We start from the raw sequence: 23,514 nt of genomic DNA, 5'->3' as shown, positions 1-23,514 counted from the left end.
GAGTGAAGGAAACGAGGCTAAGAAGCACTCAGCGTATGTGGGAGCCCCTTCAGGACATGTGTAAGGGCATCCCAGGAGGCCACCTCATGGAACTAGTGAGGAGGAGACAGTAGGGTCAGTAGGGAAATTCAGGTTAAGGCTCTTACTTAAGGGCCTCATGGTGGGATCACTCTGCCAACCCAGGGATTTGAACAGGCAACCTTCTGAGTCCCAGCCCACTGAGCGCCCCTCCCCCAACATATTATTTTTTTGTGTAATATTTTTTTGTACATTGCATAATTCCATAAATGTCTTTAGAATTATTTAAAAATGCAACAAATGGTACAAATAAACCTTTCTATGAGTAGGTGTGTGTGTGAATGTGTGTCAGTGTATATGCACTGATTGGGTGAGGTGTCTGGTTAAAATTTCTTTACTTTTAACGTACTTTGATTTACATGACAAGTTCATACATTTCACTTAATGCTGTGTTAAATTATTCATTGTGTGTGATGTCTTGTCAATATATATTGCCTTTTTAGGTCTGTTTGATAGAGAAATTTGAATTCTACATGGCAGTGTGATCTTCAATATTTTGAATACTGTCATAATTGATTATTGACTCTATAATGTAATAGTTTATATTATTACTTATGACGTCATGCCTTTCATCATCAGTTTTTACATAAAATTATAGTTTTAAAATGTACTATAACAAGTAGCCAGTACTTGTATACTTACTGTAAGCTACTAAAAACTACAGAAATTGCAGTCTGCAACGATGCATTTTCTAACACAATTTCCATGAATCACTGTTTTTTTCATCATTCTGTTCCCATTTTTTTCTTCTTTTTTTTTATCTAGATTTTCATTTTGTAGCTGCTCTTTGTCCTGTTTCTCCACCCATTTTCAATCTACTGCTGTAATCATCACCGACAATGCAGTGCGTGTGTAGTGTGCCGTGTCATGAAATCCCTGGGTTGGCTAAAGATACAGTACATTCTCCGAGCATGCCTAGAAAGAAGGAAATATGAGAGTGTTATTAATGCATGTAGAAAAGGCTCAGACTCCAGGACATTCGTGCTCAATGGTAATTACCACAGCAATATTGGCCCGTGGCTCCGCTATGCGTTTCTTCTATATTCTTTTTCCTTCTTTGAATAATGCCAGAAACAAGGTGATTACACTGGTGAGAGGGAGCAGTGAGCTGCTTTCAGAAACTTCAAAATATTCTATGTGTGCAGTAAAGCCTAGATCAAGCCATTACTGCTATTTAAATGGTGATTTATTTGTAGCTTCTCTGGTGCTACTTCAAGGCCACTGGGCACCTATATAAGAGCAGAGCTGCCGTCTATCACGCATCCGGCGTGACCCTCACGCTTTCAGACTCTCACACATCCGGCGTGACCCTCACGCTTTCAGACTCTCACACATCCGGCGTGACCCTCACGCTTTCACACTCTCACGCATCCGGCGTGACCCTCACGCTTTCACACTCTCACTCGTCTGCCGTGACCCTCATGCTTTCAGACTCTCACGCGTCTGCCGTGACTCTCACGCTTTCAGACTCTCACGCGTCTGCCGTGACTCTCATGCTTTCAGACTCTCACGCGTCTGCCGTGACTCTCACGCTTTCAGACTCTCACGCGTCTGCCGTGACCCTCACGCTTTCAGACTCTCATGCAGGAAATCTTATAGCAAATCTATTTTATTCCTTTATAAACCTAAAATTAGCTACATCAAAAGTATTCGGGTAGTTTGCAGACCTTACAGGCTATTTATAAGGTGACTCAACTGTTACATACATGTAAATGCATGTGCATGCGTGTGCAGACTTGTTTCAAATTGAAAATCTCACTCCAGCCAGCTGACCAAAGTTGGGGGCCCTGTCAGACTTGCAGTGGGAGAGACATGTGACTGAGTACGAGGATTATCAGTAAGTGGGATTACATAACGGCATCAATTGTTCACCATCGAGAAGCTGAATGGTACCTCGTAAGACAGTTTTTCAACTTTATTGAAAGTCAATGAAAAAAGAAGAAAAATCCCCATCAAATTCAGATGCTGTGCAGCAGAACTACGACCCTCCATTACAGCTGAGCACAGACATGACATGAGCGGCTTAGTTTTCCCACGGTGCTAACGACAGTCATGTAGTGCTGAGCAGCGCTTAATCTCCCATTTTGGGGCTGATTTAACCCCATCAAAGAAATTTTAATAAGTCCGTAAATCCAAAAAGACATGAAGGAACCTGTTATGTACCTGCCTTTAAAAAGCAACACGCATGAGCAAAATAACACTAGAGCGTGGTGCTGTAGTCCTAGGACTGTGGGTATAGAAAATGGATGGATAAGCCCCCCAATTTAAAATAATAATACGGCGCACAAATACATAAACAAATAAAATGTTTTTATGTCAACCTTCCTTTGCAATGAAAGTAAAAAACTTTCATGGAGCAATTTCCCTTTTTCCACTGAGAGGGAAACTTCAGTAGAAAATGCCTCATGGATTTCATGGTTTTGTCGACTGCAAATTTTTGGAAACACTCAGAAATTTGACTTCCTGAAAATGAAGAGGTGAGTATTAGCTGGATAACTGGTGCCAAAAGAACGTGTTTCCTACTGTTGGAAAAACAGATGGAAACTCTTCAGGCTTTGTCTTTACCTTTTTGGAATCGTTTTAGCTAGTATTAGTTTATTACAATATGAGCCAGCAATCAAACATCACAGTCCTGCAAAAATGCAACACATAACCATAAGATATAACATGCAGACTGTCCCTCAGCTAACACAGACTGGAGGAATTCCAGAGCTCTCATTCCTGTCCCTGGCAGGTTGGTCTCCCTACCGCTTCTCTAATGCTGACTGCTGCACTAAATTGTCTAGGACTGAATCCTGCAGTAAACACCACGGCTCTGCAGAGTATGTCTCTGCAATGGAACAATGGAACAGGCACCAGGCTGCATACATGATCACCATCCCAGGAAAAGGCCACTGGATGACTTTCTGACACAATTTCAGACACAGTGTTGTCCAAGCGGATAAGGAACTAAAAACTTAACTTTAAAACTTCAAAAACTTTTTATGATTATAAAAGCCTTGCTCACATTTGCTGCCAATAAATGTAAAAGACCACACAGAACAATAGGACAGCTGCACTAAGATCTAGGACATCTACATTAAAAAAACAAAGCATTCTCATCTTATAGGCAGATCAGCTGATCGACAAATCGAACAGTTCATGAGCTCATGCATCTGCACACACCTCGCAGTGTGGTCACCTCCAATAGTTTTCCAATGATCATATATATTATTATAGATTATTCTCAGTCTTCTGATGTGACTCACTAGTGTCTTGTTTTCTTCTGGTATTATTTACCTCTGAAACAGAAATCTTAAAATAACAGAGACACTGATTAGAAATTAGATATTAAGTGTCCTTCTGGTCATAAAAGCAAAAATGGGGGTGGCATGGTGGTGCAGTGGTTAGCACTGTTGCTTCACACCTCTGGGACCCAGGTTCAAGTCTCCGGCTGGGTTACATGTGCATGGAGTTTGTATGTTCTCCCCATGTCGTCGTGGGGTTCCCTCTGGGTACTCCAGTTTCCCACCACAGCCCAAAGATTTCCTGAAGTTACTAAATTGCCCATAGGAATGCATGTCTGAGTGAATGGTGTATGAGTGTGCCCTGTGATGGGCTGGCCCCCCATCCTGGGTTGTTTTACGCCTCCCACTGATGAGCCGACCCCGATGTGTGACCCAAGCAGTCGCTTTTACAGTGCTGTGCAGCTTTTACAGTGCTGTGCAGCTTTTACAGTGCTGTGCAGCTTTTACAAGTTAGATGAAGGTGCAGCAATCAGTGTCTTAGTAACACAGAAGCCTGACAAGCCAAACTGGCTGCACAAAAATCTCCGAAGAACAAATATAAAACCTAATGATTAAAGAACAATGGAACATCTTTGCTGGAAGCAACATAAATAAAGTAAATTCACATATCAGTATGCCACTGGAAGTGCGGACACAGTGCAAATGCAGCCCTTGTCGGCTCAAATTTTTCAGATGTAAGGGAAATCTGAACTCCACCCTAACCTTGCAAAGGTAAAACTGGGCTGAAAGATCTCATCCTTAGAAAGGTCAACATCATACACGGAGAGGTGCGTCATGTGTAGAAATGACAGCCGTGGGCGTACTGAGGCTTTGAATCCTACAGTGAGGGATTACTCTGTGCTGTCAGTCTCAAATGGTTTTTGAAGTCTCGCTTCTCTCAACACTGGGAATTGGGCGTGTGCGGTTCATTGTGCACTGCTTCCAGTGTCTGCCTGTGATGAATCTGTGCTGCTGCTCTAAGGCCTCGGTCCATGTCAGTCCCCCAATTAGCATCACACTTTACTTTGAACTCTCTCACATTTGCTGAAGACTGGGGATGACATGAAGGGTTATTCTCGCCTCTACTGCATTTGGACCCATTCGCACTGCTAGGAAAAGTCTACAACAGACAAGCCCACAAAATAAATCTGAAAAATACCCACAGTATGCACATGCAAGTGATGCACAAGAAACGACAAGATGCTAATGCAGAAATGCCAAGGGGAAATATGATGCATAACACAGATATAATATGAATGTATATGGACCAACATGGGTGACGCAATGTGAGGAAGGGCCAGTGTTTTAGACGTGAGGATGCTTTTAACATCGATTTTTCAGGAATGTCATGAAGAACTGAAGACACAGCACTATGTAACTAGCCATGCCAATGACTGGAACAAACAGACTACAAACACTGCCAGATAAAGGGGGTCAGCTGAACTACAACGTCCTGAACGGCAAATATTCAGGCGCTGAGTGCGTGTCTATCCGCATGAGGCTTCACCCCGCATGCACTGCGCTGCACAGGCGCGGTGCTGCTCTCCCAGCGACACCAGCCACTTGGCCTCTCTGTCTGTGCTGGTGGTCGCTGTCACCCCGGGGGCAGTCTCTCCTGATGTCTCTCCTGCTCTCTCTCTCCAGCTGCACAGCAATAGGTCACTGCTACTCCCACTGCTTTGGGAGATAACCCACCAATCCCACAGCAATACCCCACCTCACCACCCTTACCTTTTGGAGACTGCTACCTTTTCTATGAACCTATTGGTAAAAAAAAAGGGGATTTTCGCCATATGCTCCGTGTGTCCCTCAGGACCCTTGGATGAGATCTTGGAGCCCCGACTCTGTGTGCCTTCGCTACCGGATTCACGTCTCCTCCTGGTGCCAAGGTTGAAGGTAGGACTCTGCGGCGGTTTAGCCGTGAACGCCAGAAGAGAGGCAGGTTGGCCTGCACAAAGCAGCCTGCTAAAGCTGCTTAATCCCACCGTACTGAGGGCCACACCTGCCCCCAAGCTGCCCCCTGTGAAGCCTACTGCCCCAGCAGGCTTTCCCATAATAAGAAGGCCAGGTGATTTCCTGCCAGCATCCTGCAGCAAAACGATGCTTAGAGAGGCGTGTCCTTTGTGTTTTTGTTGAACTACCTGTTAATGGGTGTTTGTGGTGATTTCTGCAGTTTTCTGAAATCACTCCAAACCCTAATCAGTGGGACATAATATGGACAAAATAGTCATCTCACTGACTCATGCAGCCCAAAGCTTGCATATTAATCATTTTAATTAATATTATTTCATCAAAGGTAACCTGTTATATATAAAACTTGGAGATTCATTTCATACAAAGTACCTAATCATAACATAAAAGCACTCTTTTAGTGAGCCTGGTGGCCACTACAGAGGACTTCATTCATTTACAATAAAAATTCTAAATTTTTAGGTCTAAATTTGACCTTCTGGACTTGATCTTTCCACCTCTGAAGGCTTTCATATGGAAACCCTCTCACAGGGATGGAGATTTCATTGAGGGCAGTGGTACAGCTTTCCAGAGCTTCATTCTCTCTCAGGGACTAATCACCTGATCATATAAGTTTTCCAAATTGTGCATAACTAAAATGCTAACCTGCTTTGTACTTTTGGGCACCTGCAACGGATGTGTGTGCTCTGTTATGATGATGAATACAGACTGCAGACTCACTCTCAGCTTTCCCACAGCTACTCAGCCCTACTGATACACCGAACAAAACAAACAAAACAAACAAAAAATGTATTATTAAATGTATTATTCATTTTATCCTCTAATGATTATGCTGTACTCTGAGAATGGAGGTAGTAAATATAATTGCTGCTTGAAAAAAAGTAGAACTACTGTGCCATTAGCTTTAATGCTGAGCTGTTTCATTTTCATTTATTTTTCATTCTTTTATTTTAGCAACTGAAAAAATCTGACGCCAGTTCACTAATCATATAGAGTTTAAGGCTTTTTTAACATCCACTAGTGCTCAGAACTACAGTTCACGACCAAAAATTTCATTTTCGCGTACAAAATTTGGTTGATTCCTCGACAAGATTCATACAAAATCTACAAACAAAAAATCTGTGAATTTTTGTGGTACGTAAATGGTACATTGTGTAAGAAACATAAAATTTTCATACAGGAAGTCGAACAAGTATTTTTTGTATATTAGATTAAGTCAAAGGAAAAAACCGTAACCATAACTAAACCATTATCTAAAAGTAAAATAATAATTATAGTTTAGTAAACTACAGAAATATGTTTTCATGTCGTTATTTCTTCAAGGTCAGGTGTTATCACCACTCATGAAAACACGGCGGGGTTGGCCATGGATCGAAGTCTTCAGTGTTGTCAAAACAACACGAAACAGTGACAACTACTAACATAACCACAATCATGGGAAGGAACTCGAGGCTCGATGAATCCCCGGACAGCACGGAAGAAAAAGCACGTTGTATCATCGTGGAAACGTTTCCAGCAGTGATGCGTCACATCTCACGCCCCACTGTGGTTTTTCATTTCGGCCATGATTCACGAGCTGAAGGTCAGACACAGCAAGCTGCCTGTCACCCAGACCCACGTGATTGTATTAGATTCTATAACCACGGCTTTTTTAAAGCTGGAATAACCCAGGACCTTTCCAACTTGCTACTGAAAATGAGAGCAGGACTAATAACCTTACATGAATCAGGTGAATTAGTCAAATGCCACCAGTTGATGTGGAACCATCTGAGATAATGGAGTCTCAAAAGACTGTTGTTACTGGTGTCGTTGATGCTCATCTTATTTTGATATAGCACCATGTCCAAATTCCTAAAGTGCTCCACAGTTTCTGCTCACACTTAATCTCCATAGCAACTGTGTGCATGGAAACAGCGTGTGGTAACTGTGTTCCACTGCTTCTGCGATGTCCTTGATGCTGTCCTCGTCATCCTACTTTCTTCCCAGAAAAGCTTTTGCCCATAAACTCACCATTTCACCTGACATGTCATGATGACGTGGTACAACAAGGAGCCCAAATCTGAAGATTTAACATATGGCAGTTTGAGCACAAGTCTGATTCTTTAAATACAGTGCCCGCTGCTGTTGCTCCTCTATGATTTACAAGATCTATAGCTAGCTGTGCAACAGATATTAGAGTGTAAATGTCATGACTTGAAGAACGAATGACTCAAGGGCAGCCGTTGTGGCAAAACAAAGAGCTCAAAGAACGTGGACTGGAAATAACAAGATTGTGAGGGATCAAAACGGGAGGAGGAAGGAAGGAAGGGCACAGGCAACACAAAGGTTTGATTTCAGTGACTGGACAGGGGATGACGAAACAAACAGGTACTTAAGTACAAAAGACTAACAAGAGGCCGATGAGAGGCAGCTGGGAGTGATTTCCACATGAGGAATAGGAACGAGAGGCAAGAGTGGTAAACAAGTACAAGGGAGGAGACTGACAGGGATATGAGAGAAATACCAAAAAGACTCTTCCAAAGCGCATACATACAGGTACTAACTGCCCATTTAAGCTCTGCAATTCTGTACAGACAGATTTAACTGTTTTCAGGCAAAAGTTTGTTTCATATAGTCTTAAGTGATGGTACTTGTGTAGCATGACCTAAAGCTACACAGTGGAACAAACCTAGAGTATTTCCAGAAGATGTTTTAAATGCCACAATTATACTTCTTGTGACAAACTGAGAAATAGGTGGTGCCTGAAAAATCACTCATGTAAATCTCAAAGGAGTTTTCAACAATTACATTGATTTATGAAATATTCAAACAAAGGGGTATCTCTGCAGGTCACCTGGCTTTTGACCCAAAAAGCCACAGACCCTCCAAAGGACAAAGGTGCCCTTTTTCACAACAGCTCTTCAGAGAATCTTTGATGTGCTTAGCGCTGAAGTTCCACGAGGCTTTCAAGTGTGCATTAGCAGGAGGTTAATCTCACAGGGGGTGATGCCTGCTTCTCATCCCATGTTGGGGTCTGCAGTTTCCTTACTGCAGCCCGGAAACAACCCCGTATTATGTTCTACCAGCTTGCAAAAATTCTGTGCATTCCCCTCCTTTTGACAAGATTGTGTCAAAATAAACCCTTAGTGACCATGTGTCTATCATAAAGGCTGATGTGGAACTTTTGGGATCTAATTTTGGGATTTAAAATAATGTCATTTAAATGGTCCAATGGTATTTTGTCCCAAATGACTGACTCAGTGAAAGAAAATCAAGAAATATAACCCAAAAACAAAACTTCTACTTCAATGGTAACTTGAGGGATGCAATCACAGTGCACTTAGCTTCCCATCCATCACCGCTGCTAGAGCAGGGAACCCTACCAGCTCTACAGACGAGACAGATGGATAATAAATGATGTGAAAGCATAATTTTGGTTACATTTAGCAGTCACATGGTTGCTATCCATGAATTTAAGTGAGAGATGACTAACACAGTCATGTGCATATGTATGTATTTCACCACTGCCGTCAGTGTTACAGAAGATCCATCTTATTATGTCTTATTATGTCTAGAACATTCCACAACAGTCATGATGAACATATAGTAATCATACAATAATAATCAAAGTTATTTCTCTCACTTGTTCTTTGTAGCACTTCTGTCCTTGCCTTATTAAGTCCGAAGCATGTTGATGCCGGTGATATCATCAACCATCAGTGTTTCCCCTACCATTATATTAGGTACCTCCCAAAGGCACCTCCCGTCCTCCCAAAGGCACCTCCCGTCCTCCCAAAGGCACCTCCCGTCCTCACAACGGCACCTCCCGTCCTCCCAAAGGCACCTCCCGTCCTCCCAAAGGCACCTCCCGTCCTCACAACGGCACCTCCCGCCCTCACAACGGCACCTCCCGCCCTCCCAACGGCACCTCCCGTCCTCCCAACGGCACCTCCCGTCCTCACAACGGCACCTCCCGCCCTCCCAACGGCACCTCCCGTCCTCCCAACGGCACCTCCCGTCCTCCCAAAGGCACCTCCCGTCCTCCCAACGGCACCTCCCGTCCTCCCAAAGGCACCTCCCGTCCTCCCAACGGCACCTCCCGTCCTCCCAACGGCACCTCCCGCCCTCCCAACAGCACCTCCCGTCCTCCCAACGGCACCTCCCGCCCCACCTTGAAGGTTAAGTTAATTTTACTTAATTTTATTTTCTATATAGCGCTAGATCACAACAGAATTCATTTAAGGTTTCCTTTCCTATAGAACAGGTCCATACATTGTTCTTTTATTAAACAAACTAAACAGCCTTATGTTATTTATCTTATTTACACAACAGCTTGTCATTTTTGTCTCTACATTTTTGCTTAAATGACCTCAGAAATCATTCTTACACAGAGTGAGGTGCGCTGTCATCGTGTATCTAAAAACCATACACAGCTTTGCGCATATGCAGTTATATAGTATATTCTGCAAAAAAAAGAGTTGGTTTGGGATTCTGATTACAGTTCCAGGGACATACGGCAAGGGAGACACTCTGTAGCACAGACCACATGGCCTCACTTCCTGACAGCTAAAGTTTACTTCAAAAACAGACAATTTCAGCCTTTTAATTTTAAAGTAGCTTGTAAAGCCTGAAGTAGCTCAAAGTGTCCTGCCTTACAGAGATTATCCGGTCACCCTGTGCTAGAAAGAACTTTTATTCATTGAATGCAGCGTTTGGTCTTTCTGTGGCTCTACCTCGCCAGCACCCGCTAATGGAAGCCTCACGACAGGGTAGCTGTGTTGGAGGCCAGGTTTACTGTGGCATGTAGCTGCAGCAAGTGGGTGGCATGTCAGTCCACGCACATGGCGAATCTGATCTCATCCGGCTCGTGAGAATCGATTCCACTGCCTCTAGAGTGACAAAGCTGGATTTGTGCCGGGAGGGGGGGGTCCACAGCAGACTGGCAATGTAATCCCATAAATACAACCATGCTTTGAGACCACATAACAAGAAAATCCTTCCAAGTATGATGATCTCCCAGTGAGGAAAGAGAAGCAAACCTCACATGCTATCAAGCCAGAGCAGATTACATTACCTTTCAAATTTACATCAATAGTTGATATTTGTGAACATTGATTAAATGATCAAGTTACAATTTCATACTATACATTTATTTTTAACTCACATAACAGGTATGCAAAATATCTCATCTAAGTATGCTTAAAAGATATTTAAACAGTTAACTGAGAGACTATTTCATGTGTCAGACTCTTGCGCTTTATAACTACCCATAACAAAAGTGAAGGATTGATAAAAGAGTAAAAAACTACTTCAGGGCTGAAGTACAGCTCCCTGCAGGATCGCTACTCCTCCAGCAGTCAATCAACCAGCCAGTGCACATTTGTTACCTCTGAAGCTGCTTGAATCCATATGCATACAAACCCATGTTGTCCTTGAAGGGACCTTGATCTGGAAGAGTTGCTGAGCAACAAAGACCAAGGGCTTCCCGGCAGTAAGTTGCAGGAGTACTGACCCACTCACCTCCTCCCACGCTCCGTTACTCACAAATGACTGCTTTGTGCTGTTTGGCTCTCTATACTGGGATCAAAGCTCATTAATCACTTTCATCAAAGGCAGCTGTGATTAGGTACACAATTCCTGTTACTGAACACAGTGGCCAGGACAGAGGGGGTAGAGGGGCCATGTCTGAAAAGCCCACAGACCTGAAAACTCTCCAGGCCCTGAAGTCATTTCAGGCCAAGGACAGCCATAAAGGGAGCAGCTTCCTGAAATGTCAGTTTTGTGCTGGGAAGCTCCATCAAGGCAGGAACCGTGGAAGCTTGCCAGGTATCGCCCCCATCCTAGTTCCACCTTGCTGCTTCTGTCCTGGGCACAGGTGTCCACACCAGCAGCCTGCCAAGATGTTCTGACGGCAAAGATGGTTGGTGGTGCAGTGTTGGAACATTCTGATTTGAGGCGCAGATTACCTCCACCTCATGTAACCTCCTGCCATAGGCAACTTCTCCCTGTAAGATGCTGATTCAGCAGCTCTATAACCAGCTGAAAGGGTGATAATTATAGACTCCAAATTTAACTCCTGACATGGGACTCAGGAGACCATCAGGTCCATCATGTACTCAAAAGCCATCTGTGACTGCCTGAACCACCTGGGAGAAATAATTCTCTACACTGGTCTCTTCATTCATTTATTCCCATAGCAGAAAAGCAATAATAACACAATACTGCTTGAAAACCAGGAACCAAAACACTAAAATGTTGAGGTTATTGTTTAAACTAATGCAGGTGCGGCATTTTAAAGCACTTCCTGACAGCTAAAGGCACACAGTGCGGCATTTTAAAGCACTTCCTGACAGCTAAAGGCACACAGTGAGGCATTTTAAAGCACTTCCTGACAGCTAAAGGCACACAGTGCGGCGTTTTAAAGCACTTCCTGACAGCTAAAGGCACACAGTGCAGCGTTTTAAAGCACTTCCTGACAGCTAAAGGCAGACAGTGAGGCATTTTGAAGCACTTCCTGACAGCTAAAGGCATACAGTGAGGCGTTTTGAAGCACTTCCTGACAGCTAAAGGCACACAGTGCGGCGTTTTAAAGCACTTCCTGACAGCTAAAAGCACACAGTGAGGCATTTTGAAGCACTTCCTGACAGCTAAAGGCATACAGTGAGGCGTTTTGAAGCACTTCCTGACAGCTAAAGGTATACAGTGCAGCGTTCCTCTTGATTGCTGCTAACACAGATACGAGCGTGTCAACATGTCAGCACAAGCCGCACTTTGCATTTCTTTATCGGGCTGTGCCAGATCTCGCTTCCACTGGTTAGAACTACCTGTTGCCAGGAATGTTCTAAGTTCCTAATTTTTGGCTTTACTGGCTGGAGGTATTGCTCATGTCCTGAATCCTCCATGCATGCACTGGCGATCTTCCCACTGAGGTTGAAGGTGCGGTTTCTGTTGGTCTCCATACAGGCTGCTGTGTGCGTGGTCTTATCCTGACATTTCAGGAGTGTAAATATCTCTTTCCTGTGCACTGGTATTCGACATCTGCTCAGGAGGCATAGGCCAGTGTTTCCCAACCCAGTCCATGGGGACCCCCATACAGTTCATCTTTTTGCTCCTACCGTCGGCTGGGAGGGAGCAAAACCCTGGACTGTCTGGGGGTCCCCGAGAACTGGGTTGGGAAACACTGGCACAGGCTGTCAACTGACCTTGTCAGGAGAGGATATTTACAGTCATGACTTCTAATCTCAGGAGTTGCTAACCGCTTCACCTTAAAGACTTGTGATTCATTATGTACATATCACCTTTTTGAATAAGCTGATTTTCCCCATACTTTCTTAACACTCTTCTATATTACAGTCATTTATCCTGGAGAAGGAAGAGGAACAGGATAAGATTCCAGTCCATCACAGTTCACAGGGTACAGATCAGCACAGGCTAGATTCCAATCAGCTTAACTGAAAGAACGTGCAGACCCCACATACAGATTGGTGGTTGGATTTAAATTTTCAGTCCTTAAGATGTGACGCAACAGTGTGAAACACACTGCAGAGTTTCCGTCTCAGCCCTGACGTAGATTACGTGGTCACCCCCCGTGCACATAGTCTCAGCCCTGACGTAGATTACGAGATCACCCCCCATGCACATAGTCTCAGCCCTGATGTAGATTACGTGGTCACCCCCCGTGCACATAGTCTCAGCCCTGACGTAGATTACGTGGTCACCCAACGTGCACATAGTCTCAGCCCTGACGTAGATTACGAGATCACCCCCCATGCACATAGTCTCAGCCCTGACGTAGATTACGTGGTCACCCCCCGTGCACATAGTCTCAGCCCTGACGTAGATTACGTGGTCACCCCCCGTGCACATAGTCTCAGCCCTGACGTAGATTATGTGGTCACCCCCCGTGCACATAGTCTCAGCCCTGACGTAGATTACGTGGTCACCCCCCCGTGCACATAGTCTCAGCCCTGACGTAGATTACATGGTCACCCCCCGTGCACATAGTCTCAGCCCTGACGTAGATTACGTGGTCATCCCCCGTGCACATAGTCTCAGCCCTGACGTAGATTACGTGGTCACCCCCCGTGCACATAGTCTCAGCCCTGACGTAGATTACGTGGTCACCCCCCCGTGCACATAGTCTCAGCCCTGACGTAGATTACGTGGTCACCCCCCGTGCACATAGTCTCAGCCCTGACGTAGATTACGTGGTCATCCCCCGTGCACATAGTCTCAGCCCTGACGTAGATTACGTGGTCACCCCCCGTGCACATAGTCTCAGCCCTGACGTAGGTTAGGTGGTCAGCCTCCGTGCACATAGTCTCAGCCCTGACGTAGGTTACGTGGTCACCCCCCGTGCACATAGTCTCAGCCCTGACGTAGATTACGTGGTCACCCCCCGTGCACATAGTCTCAGCCCTGACGTAGGTTATGTGGTCACCCCCCGTGCACATAGTCTCAGCCCTGACGTAGGTTACGTGGTCACCCCCCGTGCACATAGTCTCAGCCCTGACGTAGATTACGTGGTCATCCCCCGTGCACATAGTCTCAGCCCTGACGTAGATTACGTGGTCACCCCCCGTGCACATAGTCTCAGCCCTGACGTAGATTAGGTGGTCAGCCTCCGTGCACATAGTCTCAGCCCTGACATAGATTACGTGATCAGGTAAAATTAGTCAAAATTACATATTTTAGGTGTTTTGAATATAAGCACTTCTTGTTTAGAAAGTGTTACATGGAGGTGGAGATATAGAAGAGAAGGTGAATGTTGAATGAAGAAAGCAGCCCAGCACGCCGCTCCAGACCAGGCCGGACCACGACATGCCATACTGGCCATCTGGTGTCCTATGAAAGAGAAACGAGGCAGGCCCAGATGGTGCCTGTTGGCTGCCTTTCTATATGGAGCTGGATGAGGCTGCGTCGTGCGCATCTCTGTAAACAGTGAGCTGCCATGAGGCCCAGGCAATCCTGGTGGGCGATACTTCACTGACAGACCTGAATGTTTGGACGGGATCCTAAAAAACGGCGTTACTACTGCGCTCTTAGGAAATGTGTGGACGGGGTCCTAAAAAACGGCGTTACTACTGCGCTCTTAGGAAATGTGTGGACGGGGTCCTAAAAAACGGCGTTACTACTGCGCTCTTAGGAAATGTGTGGACGGGGTCCTAAAAAACGGCGTTACTACTGCGCTCTTAGGAAATGTGTGGACGGGGTCCTAAAAAACGGCGTTACTACTGCGCTCTTAGGAAATGTGTGGACGGGGTCCTAAAAAACAGCGCTACTACTGCGCTCTTAGGAAATGTGTGGACGGGGTCCTACTGCACACTTGCTTTGGTTTTATATCAATTTTTTTTCACAAACAACAACCTCAAGTTTCTAACAGAATCGTAGAAGTTCTTTTTTTATTTCATTGCTTTACTGCTTTTTATATGCAGCCAAACATTTTGCTTATTATCCTCATTACCTTACTGTTACAAAGGAAGCTTAACCTTGTAATTTGATCTTCTTTTGTAATGTAGCATTCAAACATGAATTTAACCAGCATTTGTTTCCAACACCTTACATCATGAAACAGAGGAAGGAACATGGTGCCAGGCACCGGCTATCAATTACAGCTCAACAAAGCCATGTGTGCTGCTTATAAGATTCTGTTCTTGTTCACCGTTTGTTACTTATGCTTGAACAAACTATAGAAACCGAAGTAACAATGAACAGATAGTGGACTGAGTCACTCTGGCGGCTACCGGAATATACAGTAATCCAGAACTGAAAAGGAAAAATAACCATCATAATTACTGACATACAAACCATTCACTAATGATCTAAGATGGTAGGAAAGATGCAAATACACGGGAAGATAGAATGAGATTAAATTGTGTTATGCTGTGGGATGGGGGGGGGTCAGCATTGTATTTGATCATATCCAATTTCCAGGGTGGTAATAAAGGTTATTATTAAGTGGAAATCTCAAAGGAATATAACATTACTTGCTGTGGTCCCACTATACCACAATTAAGGAAACAGGGTTATTTTAAATCGCCTTTTAACCTGTATGTACAGCACAACCGATATAATATTTAAAGCGAGCTCAATGTTTTCAGGTTCCTGATCGATAATCACTTTCACAGTTTTTAGGAATACAACGCACCTTGAAATAAATTAGCAATGTCAGCGATATTGAACTTTACACTGATTTTTATTTTTACGGGTAAAAGCAAAGTTTTTCAGATTTGTTGGTCCTGTTTCACTCTTTGAGATTAATATGAGGAATACGCTGAAACTATACATTTTTTATAAGATAGATGGTTGAACCCAAGGCACCAGTTAACTAGCGTAGCCTACATGAAAAACGAATGTTTGGTAGGTATATGAGTTAACCTTCACTTTGCCAACTAAGACACTGAGAAGTTTGCGGTCTACAGTGGGATGCATCTGAACGGGAAAGGCATGCGCGGTTCCCTTTGGAGCATAGCGACTGACCAATTACCCCCCAAAAAGGTTTGCTGCCCGAATCGCCCTATGATTCGCCTGGATCGGTCTGCGGCATGCGGAGCCCCGATCACTGCTCACCTTCTTGACGGCTTTGTGCGTCGTGACCGGCACGAAGGCGGAGGACAGGTCACCCACGGTCGCGTCGCTGTTCTTGCTCACGGTCATCGCCGAGTATTTCTCGGCGACATTCTCGCTCTCTTTCACTTCTTTGCTGGCCTGCTTCACTTCCAACTTGGCATCTGCCGCAGAGTCCGACATGTCCCAGCCGCTTGAGTGTATCCGCGATAAACTAGTTGACCAAGGTGATGCTGCTCAGTGATGCCTGTCAGTTGCGAATGGCTGCTCGGCTTCCCGATTCTCGCTTTGCGTAATACTGTCTGTCTACGTGGTTTGAATTATGTTTGGCAGTTTAGAGCAGTCAGAATATATTCTGTTCCTGAATAAATGTTTAGTTTCGGTCTGTGTTATGTATATATTTTTTATTATTTTAATCGTCACCACAGCCGTCCCATTCGAAGCGCTCTTCGGTCTGCACGCGCTATGACAGTAGCAGCGCGAGGGGGCGAGGCACGCGGGAGCACCGCCCCCGTAATATTCGCATCCTATTAACGGGGACTCGTCGGACTCGCGAACTGTGTAAAAAATAAAGCCTTACAAACGACGAAACATTAAATGACACAAAGAAATTATCAGGGTACATGGTCATACATGTAGTGAAAACAAATAAAATCGTTTATTTTTCACATCACTAGAACAAGGGAAACAAGTGAAAGTCTTGGGTATTGAGTTTCCTATCAGCAGTGCAGTATATTAAATAAATGCAGTAAGGAAACCGTATAATACACAATACAATACAATATAATATAAATACAATACAACAGACAGACAGACTGCAGGTGGCTGCCCGCATTTTTAAAAAGGACTGATAATCACAATGACAACGAACGGAATATTTATGCACTAATCATACCCGATTATCTAACTGTAAATGTTTATTTAAAGTATGTATGGTATTTAACAGTACAGTAAAGAATAGGAAAGCCTACTGATAACAACAATGTGATATATGTGGATTAAATATTTCCGAATTCCACACCATACATTTCCCTCGTGAAGGGCACCTAATATATTTCAGTCTGATTTATTTCAGTTATTGTTCTATCAGATTTTTAGTGGGTCAACAGTTTTTATACACTGTCATGGTCCTGACACAGGGCCTGAGTTTTAAACACTAGAAATGCAGAGTCATGGGATGTGATCCGAGCTCCATCGAAGGACTAAGCCCTTGGACACAACTTAGTACAATCGTGTTTTGTTTCATTGCTGTGCCAAAACACCCACAGGAAACACAGTTGTGGCTTCAGGCACACTTAAAGTCACGTGACATTTCCGAAACTCTATCTGAGGAAGCCTGGAGCCATTGACCATTAAACGATACATTATGTGACCCAGGGAACAAACCTTTGCATCGCTCAACTAGCTATCAGTTGGACATGCCAGCCATACACAGAACATGAGACTTGCCCTGTATGCAGCCTTACTTGCCTATAACTAAATGCTTGTCTGGTGGCCCTGTGCGTAATGCCAGCTTAGAGGCTGGGCACAGGATCTCAAGTCGTGCTGCTCGGCTCACACAAGGGGCCAGTTCAGGCTGCTGTCCCTGCATCTTCTTAAATGTAGGGGAGCAGCCCATGTTGTTTCCGGCAAATTCCAAGGATAAAACAGTCACAGAGTGATTCGCATGAGAAATCAGGACAGCTGCTGCTCCTGTCGTCTGGCTGGGACAAGCACACTTTACCTCTGTGCAATGAACCTTGAGATATGTTGGATCATTTGCGACTGGATCGTTCGCGACTCAGCACAGATTTATAGACTGCATTTGAAGGAGTCTTCAAATTCAGTATCGGAATGCAGCCTTAGAAGGGTTCAGCACCCGAATTTTGGACACAACCTTCACACTCAACTGGTTGGTTGACAGTAAACCCTGGTCTGGATTTGTACTTTCTGAACCTGAACTTGCCACTTCTGCATCTTTGTAGTGATGTAGATATTTATGAATAATCTAACAGTTTTCAGTTTGTTTTTCCAATTATTTAGCAAACCCATGTACTGACAGAAGGATAAATAGGCGTCCATGGCATCACAGCTGACGATGGAAAGTGATGTCCTGACGAGTGTTTCACACCCTGCACCTTCACGCCCTCAGAGACGGGGAGCCTATTACCAGTCCCCCCGACAAGGCCTCAGAGCGCTCAGCTGGAATGGAAGCCTTCACAACGTCCAGAACAGAGGGACCCCAAAGCTGACTGAGCCCATCAGAACGTCCCATTCTTTCACAAATGGTTGCATGGCTTGGTGCTTGATTTTATGCACATACAGCAACGGGTCTGAATGAAACACCTGATTTCAATGATTGAGAGGCATGTCTCAGTACTTTTGCCCGAAGAGAGTACATACATGACACATAAAAATGCATAAATATGATACATAAAAAATAAATACACAAACACATTTTATTGGTCGAGTTTCATGGGGGATGGTGAGAGATTCAGGTGCATATTTTGTGGTTTACATTTACAGATGAGTGCATATTAAAGCTGGCCCAGTGACTGGCTACATAACGCTGCTGGAAGTCTATGTTCATTACAAATCTGACACTTATTGTGTCTTATCTACTTACAATAACTGCAAAGATATTGTCATATTAAAAGAATACATTAGAATAATATAGAATAATAATATATATCTAATATTAGAACAAAAACTGGAAATGAGAGACAAATGTCAAGCTGTTTGCAAAAAACAACAAACCTCTTCTAACTCACATGTTTAATATTTATAGATTAAAGAACGCAAAATGACAGAGTAAGATTTATAGATTTACAAAAAAAAGTGAGTGGAAAAGCAAGGGGAGCCTAGGTGTGACGGGTTATAACTGATCCAATGTACGTTGGCTTTCAGATAAAGTCAGTTCAGTATTTTGGCTAAACCCTCATCAAGGCAACGTCCATGGACACTTTCTGATTTGTAGAAACGGCTTGTGAAAGAGTTTGTGACTGCAAAGGAAAGTGGTGGTGAACAGGTGTCTAAAAATGATGGCGACTGAGCAGGAGGTAAAACTGGAGGTGGACACCTACGTCCTGGTCAGGAGAAAATGTCTCACCAGCTAATATTACAATTTCCCATATTTCTTTTGCTCTTTAATGGTTTTTTTGTAGCACTTTGCTATTGTGCCAGTGCTACTGGCTGGAGGTTATTGATAATTATATTACTTATGATTCTGGCACAGAGTATGCAGAACTGCATTTGGAAAGAAAGATATTTTTATTTACGTTTTCGCATTTGAGCGACTGAAGAAAAATGTTGGGAAAAAATCAAGGAGAAAATGATGACGGGACTAGCCAGCATCTACATTAATGCAGTTATGAAGCTTCAGGAGAAAATGTGTGCAGCTAGTGATTTCTTCAAATATTCTATGCAATCCCACAGCTTCCACACCTGAAGGTGATCTGGTTGCTGTGGGGGAGTCAATTTAAGTGTAACTATGCTGAGCTTCCAAAAACACACAGGTACAAGTGTAAGCAGCACTGCAGCGAGAGCTACTAATCGTCCAGCACAGCAATATATACATAATAATACGACATGTAAGAAACGCATCCACGGATCTTTGCACAGGCTGTTTTAAGCATTTACTCCTCAGCTCATGTTTGTCAGTTTAAATCATAAATCACAGTTCACATGTTGAAACAGGAATGAGAGAACAAACACTAAGACAAACGTAATGCTTTTGGTCACTAAGATTTCTTGAATTAAAAGGTCAGAGCATGACTGACATGCACTACTTTATGTTTACAAAATGTCGTTGTTTTATTCATTGTACATGGTACGGCGACTTAAGGCATTAAGTATATTTTGCTGCTTGGTAGCTTTAGAATTTTTACTGGATTTCAGAGCATCTATATATAAGAATTTCACTGACTTAAAGGCTGTGAGTTTGGTTGTTGACTGGTATATTTACATGTGTATATGTGCAATTTCGATATGATTGAAAGCACTAGTGCATGAGTACTTGATGCATTAATTAACCAATAGCTGCGTTTGTACAGTGTTTATGTACTAATCCCGTGTTCATTCATCACTAACTAACAACGATGAGCATTGTTTGTGTGTAGTTTCCTTAGCGAGTTGGGGGCTACCCATACAGAGTTTATTAGACTGATTGGGCTAGAGACACCACTGTACACAACTAATAAGGGGGCATTAAGGGACAGGCATGAATGTTAATACTCTAGGACATGGAGGACAGGAGAGTACAAGAGGGCCAGCATCGCCATCTGCTGGTACACTCAGGAACGAGACAGGGCAGACGGGAAGGGATGGGAATACATGCAATATTTTCTATTGCGATTGGAGTCTCACAATTGGTTGGCCAAAAGAGACCAACCAATTAGCGAGCGCACCGCCTAAACGTCATCAATGCGTGACGGTTGCGGAAGCAACTACAGGGATTACTACTTGTCCAGTTAAGTTGTTTATGGTTGTAGCATTGGATTCTCTAGTGAGCGTTTTAGGATTTCGGTATAATAGCAAAATGTAGACATTTTTGCGATTGTCAGTTGTTGTTTATTAATAACGTTCCTGTCCAGCAATCTCAAAGCTACCACCTTTTTACATTGGGCATGCGGTTTCTGGTGGCGTCTTCTGCAACACACGGTAAGGGTCACTCAGTTTATGCTGCTGTAGAAAGAAGATTGCAGATGTCTGCAAGCATATCATATTGCTTTAAATTGCACGTTAGCACGTGACTTGCTTGCTTTTATATTTGACTGATTATAAGTAGGCGATTCTACAGCAAAATCGTTGGTTCCGTTTTGTTTTATTAAAGGTTCAGAACATGACGACCCTTACTAGACAGGATCTGAACTTTGGACAAGGTATTGCGTCTGCTTGGAATGTTTAGTATTTTATATTTATAGTCAGTCAAGGGGTCGAAATATCTAACGGTACGTTTGTGTTTGTTTAGTGGTTGCTGACATCCTGTGTGAGTTTCTAGAGGTGGCCATCCACCTCATCCTCTACGTTAGGGAGGTGTATCCGTCCGGGATATTTCAGAAGAGAAAAAAGTATAATGTACCTGTTCAGGTAAGGAATAGTGATTCTTACTCTTACCAATACATATATCGATGTATAACTTCTAAGAAGTCATTAATTAAAGCTCTTTTTGCTGTGTACTTCTTAACTAGACACATTTCGATATAGCTGATGAAGTACATTTTGTACAGTGAAATAGTATTGAAAATTACAGTGACTGAATTTTTGATTTTAAGTGCAGTACTTTGTAGTTTAGTCCACAGTTCACACCTATGATAATATAAATTTAAGATTCTGTCTGAGGGGCATAAAAAAAACAGATTTTATGCTACTTTTTTAACTTCAGACCATAACTGAATTCAACGGGAAATTGATGGAGAATGTTCGTCTGGTTCTGTCTAAATGTAAAAAATGGGACAGCTGGTTATTTAGATACTGTGCATAACATATAAATGTGAAATATTGCAAATGATTCTCTCATTGAGAGCAGAGGCTGCTACAGAAGATATGCTTCTCTTTCAGATGTCATGTCATCCTGAACTAAACCAGTACATTCAGGACACGCTGCACTGCGTAAAGCCTCTCATTGAGAAGGTAAGATGGGCGCTTGGTGAGTGTGAAGGCTGCTGCTGCAGCTTTAAAATGCTGAGCCCCCTTTGTTTCGGCCCCTCAGAATGATGCAGAGAAAGTCGTGGTTGTCATCATGGACAAAGAGCGCCATCCGGTGGAGAGGTTTGTGTTTGAAATCTCACAGCCTCCTCTGCTGTCCGTTAGGTGAGTCGCCTATCGAGTTCACCTTGGAAGTTCTTCAAGTAGCTGGTAAATAATGACTTGTTGTGTTTCATATTTCCCCCCCAGAATTAATCATACGTAGGTCTCATCTCAGATGCTTCCTCCAATTTGTATTTGCAGCTCTGATATGTTGCTTTCCCATGTGGAGCAATTACTGAGAGCTGTGATCCTGAAGATCAGTGTCTGTGATGCTGTTTTGGACAACAACCCCCCTGGTAGGAGTCTTTATTGGACATAGAACAAGTCCAAGTGTGAGTCTGCAGCTTATTCAGTGTATAATAAAAGCAGACACATAGGCAAATACAGTACGCAGATCTGTATACTTATCCCTAACAAAATCAGATTAGGGATTTAAGGCCCTTGTGTAATAACTTTCTTTAATATCTCGATGTTCCTTAAGTGTTCTATTGTGGTAGACGGATGAATTTGGCCCAGTTGAACTGTAGAAGCACTCGCTGTTGCAGGATGTACGTTCACAGTGCTGGTTCACACCCGGGAGGCTGCCACACGCAATATGGAGAAGGTTCAGGTCATCAAGGTCTGTGACTGGCGGAACATGTGTTGAATTTCTGATTTCACAGTATCGCTGTACATTGCTGGTTAAAAGTTCCACCACCAATCTGCTTGCAGGATTTCCCCTGGATAGTCGCAGACGAGCAGGAGGTGTACATGCGTGAACCTAGACTCATACCTCTAAAAACAATAACATCAGACATAGTCAAAGTAAGTCCTGATTTTGCGATTAGCATATGCAATCGTGTGGGTCCAGTTGTTAAAGTATGTCTGATTTATTGGGTTTTATTCATTGTTTACTGGGATTTTTATGCACTGTTTGTGGTATTTTTCCCCCGTCTGCTGTAGATGCAGTTGTATGTAGAAGAAAGGGCACACAAGGCACCATGAGACCAGAACCGCTGGCTCTGAAAAGCTACCGATTACATAAGCTGTGATTCGTCTGAGCTTACAGGCCTCAGGGTTTGACTTGAGGCAAAGTTGGGTTGCACCGTTTTGTTTATTATTTTTAAACCAGAACTAACCATTGGCTGATGGCGTTCATCAGAGGAAATTAAGTAGGTATGATGGTTTATTGAATTTCATATAGCTAAATTATGTGTATTATAGATTTTCATACATCCTTATAAGGACCTGTATGATCACAGAAAGGCTTCTGAAAAATACATGGACAAAAATTAATTCTTCATCAGTGGTTTTTGGTTTCATGTTTTATTTCACTTTGAGATGCATTGAATTTTTGTAACCGTCAGATTTTTATTCCATAGAATTTCTTAACTGCATAAGTTGCAACTCCTATATAACCCTGATTGTATGAAATATTGCTTATCGATTTGTAGGAGTCCAAATCACATGGTTTTTGAAAGATGCTTGTTTTATTATTGAGCTTTGAAATGCAGTGCCAGTGTAGTCTGTTCATTTGGTGTTGCCTTGTCTCTCTTTCAGAGACTTTTTGTGTGTTTTCCTCAGAGTTTGAGTGAAACTGTAATTCTCAATATAACTGTGTTATTGAACAGACAATCTGGCTTTGTTTGAACCTTTATGCTATGATGTTCTCATGTTATCCTGTGAAGCTACTATATTTTAAAATGATGTAAAATACATTGTGGGTATCCTGTGTCGGCCTGGCGTCCCTCCCAGGGGTCCCGGGCCGTGTGCCCTGCGCCTCTCGGGAGGGGCCTGGCTCCCCCTGACCCAGTACTGGGTAGGTCCTCATCATGCATGTTAATGGGGGTTTTTTCTTTATCAGGACCATGTCATCCATAGTGGTTCTTAGAAATGCTTTGAGGGAGAATTTTGTTATGCCAATAAAGGATACTTGGTGGTTTCGAGA

The 23,514-nt window shown here is 43.4% G+C and overlaps 2 protein-coding genes across 4 annotated transcripts in view; one reads left to right on the top strand and one right to left on the bottom strand.

The window, feature by feature from the left end:
- The window catches only part of ahcyl1 (adenosylhomocysteinase-like 1), a 33,554-nt gene extending 17,208 nt beyond the window's left edge, over nucleotides 1-16,346 (bottom strand). For all 3 annotated transcript variants that reach the window (XR_007388373.1, XM_049003114.1, XM_049003116.1), the window contains exon 1: nucleotides 15,864-16,346. Coding sequence is in view for 2 of the 3 variants with exons in the window: in XM_049003114.1 (XP_048859071.1) it covers nucleotides 15,864-16,043 (180 nt within the window). In the remaining variant the exon portion in view is untranslated. The remainder of the gene's footprint in view (nucleotides 1-15,863) is intronic.
- Nucleotides 16,347-20,258: 3,912 nt separating this feature from the next.
- mad2l2 (mitotic arrest deficient 2 like 2) lies at nucleotides 20,259-23,514 on the top strand. Its single transcript, XM_049003076.1, has 9 exons — nucleotides 20,259-20,498; nucleotides 20,671-20,719; nucleotides 20,809-20,927; nucleotides 21,399-21,470; nucleotides 21,550-21,650; nucleotides 21,789-21,883; nucleotides 22,133-22,206; nucleotides 22,299-22,391; nucleotides 22,530-23,514. The coding sequence occupies exons 2-9, from the start codon at nucleotides 20,680-20,682 to the stop codon at nucleotides 22,569-22,571; spliced, it is 636 nt and encodes a 211-aa protein (XP_048859033.1). The 5' UTR covers nucleotides 20,259-20,498; nucleotides 20,671-20,679; the 3' UTR covers nucleotides 22,572-23,514.

This window comes from Brienomyrus brachyistius, unplaced genomic scaffold (genome assembly GCF_023856365.1).
Source record: "Brienomyrus brachyistius isolate T26 unplaced genomic scaffold, BBRACH_0.4 scaffold74, whole genome shotgun sequence".
NCBI lineage: Eukaryota > Metazoa > Chordata > Actinopteri > Osteoglossiformes > Mormyridae > Brienomyrus > Brienomyrus brachyistius.
This window is presented reverse-complemented; position numbering and strand designations above follow the sequence as displayed.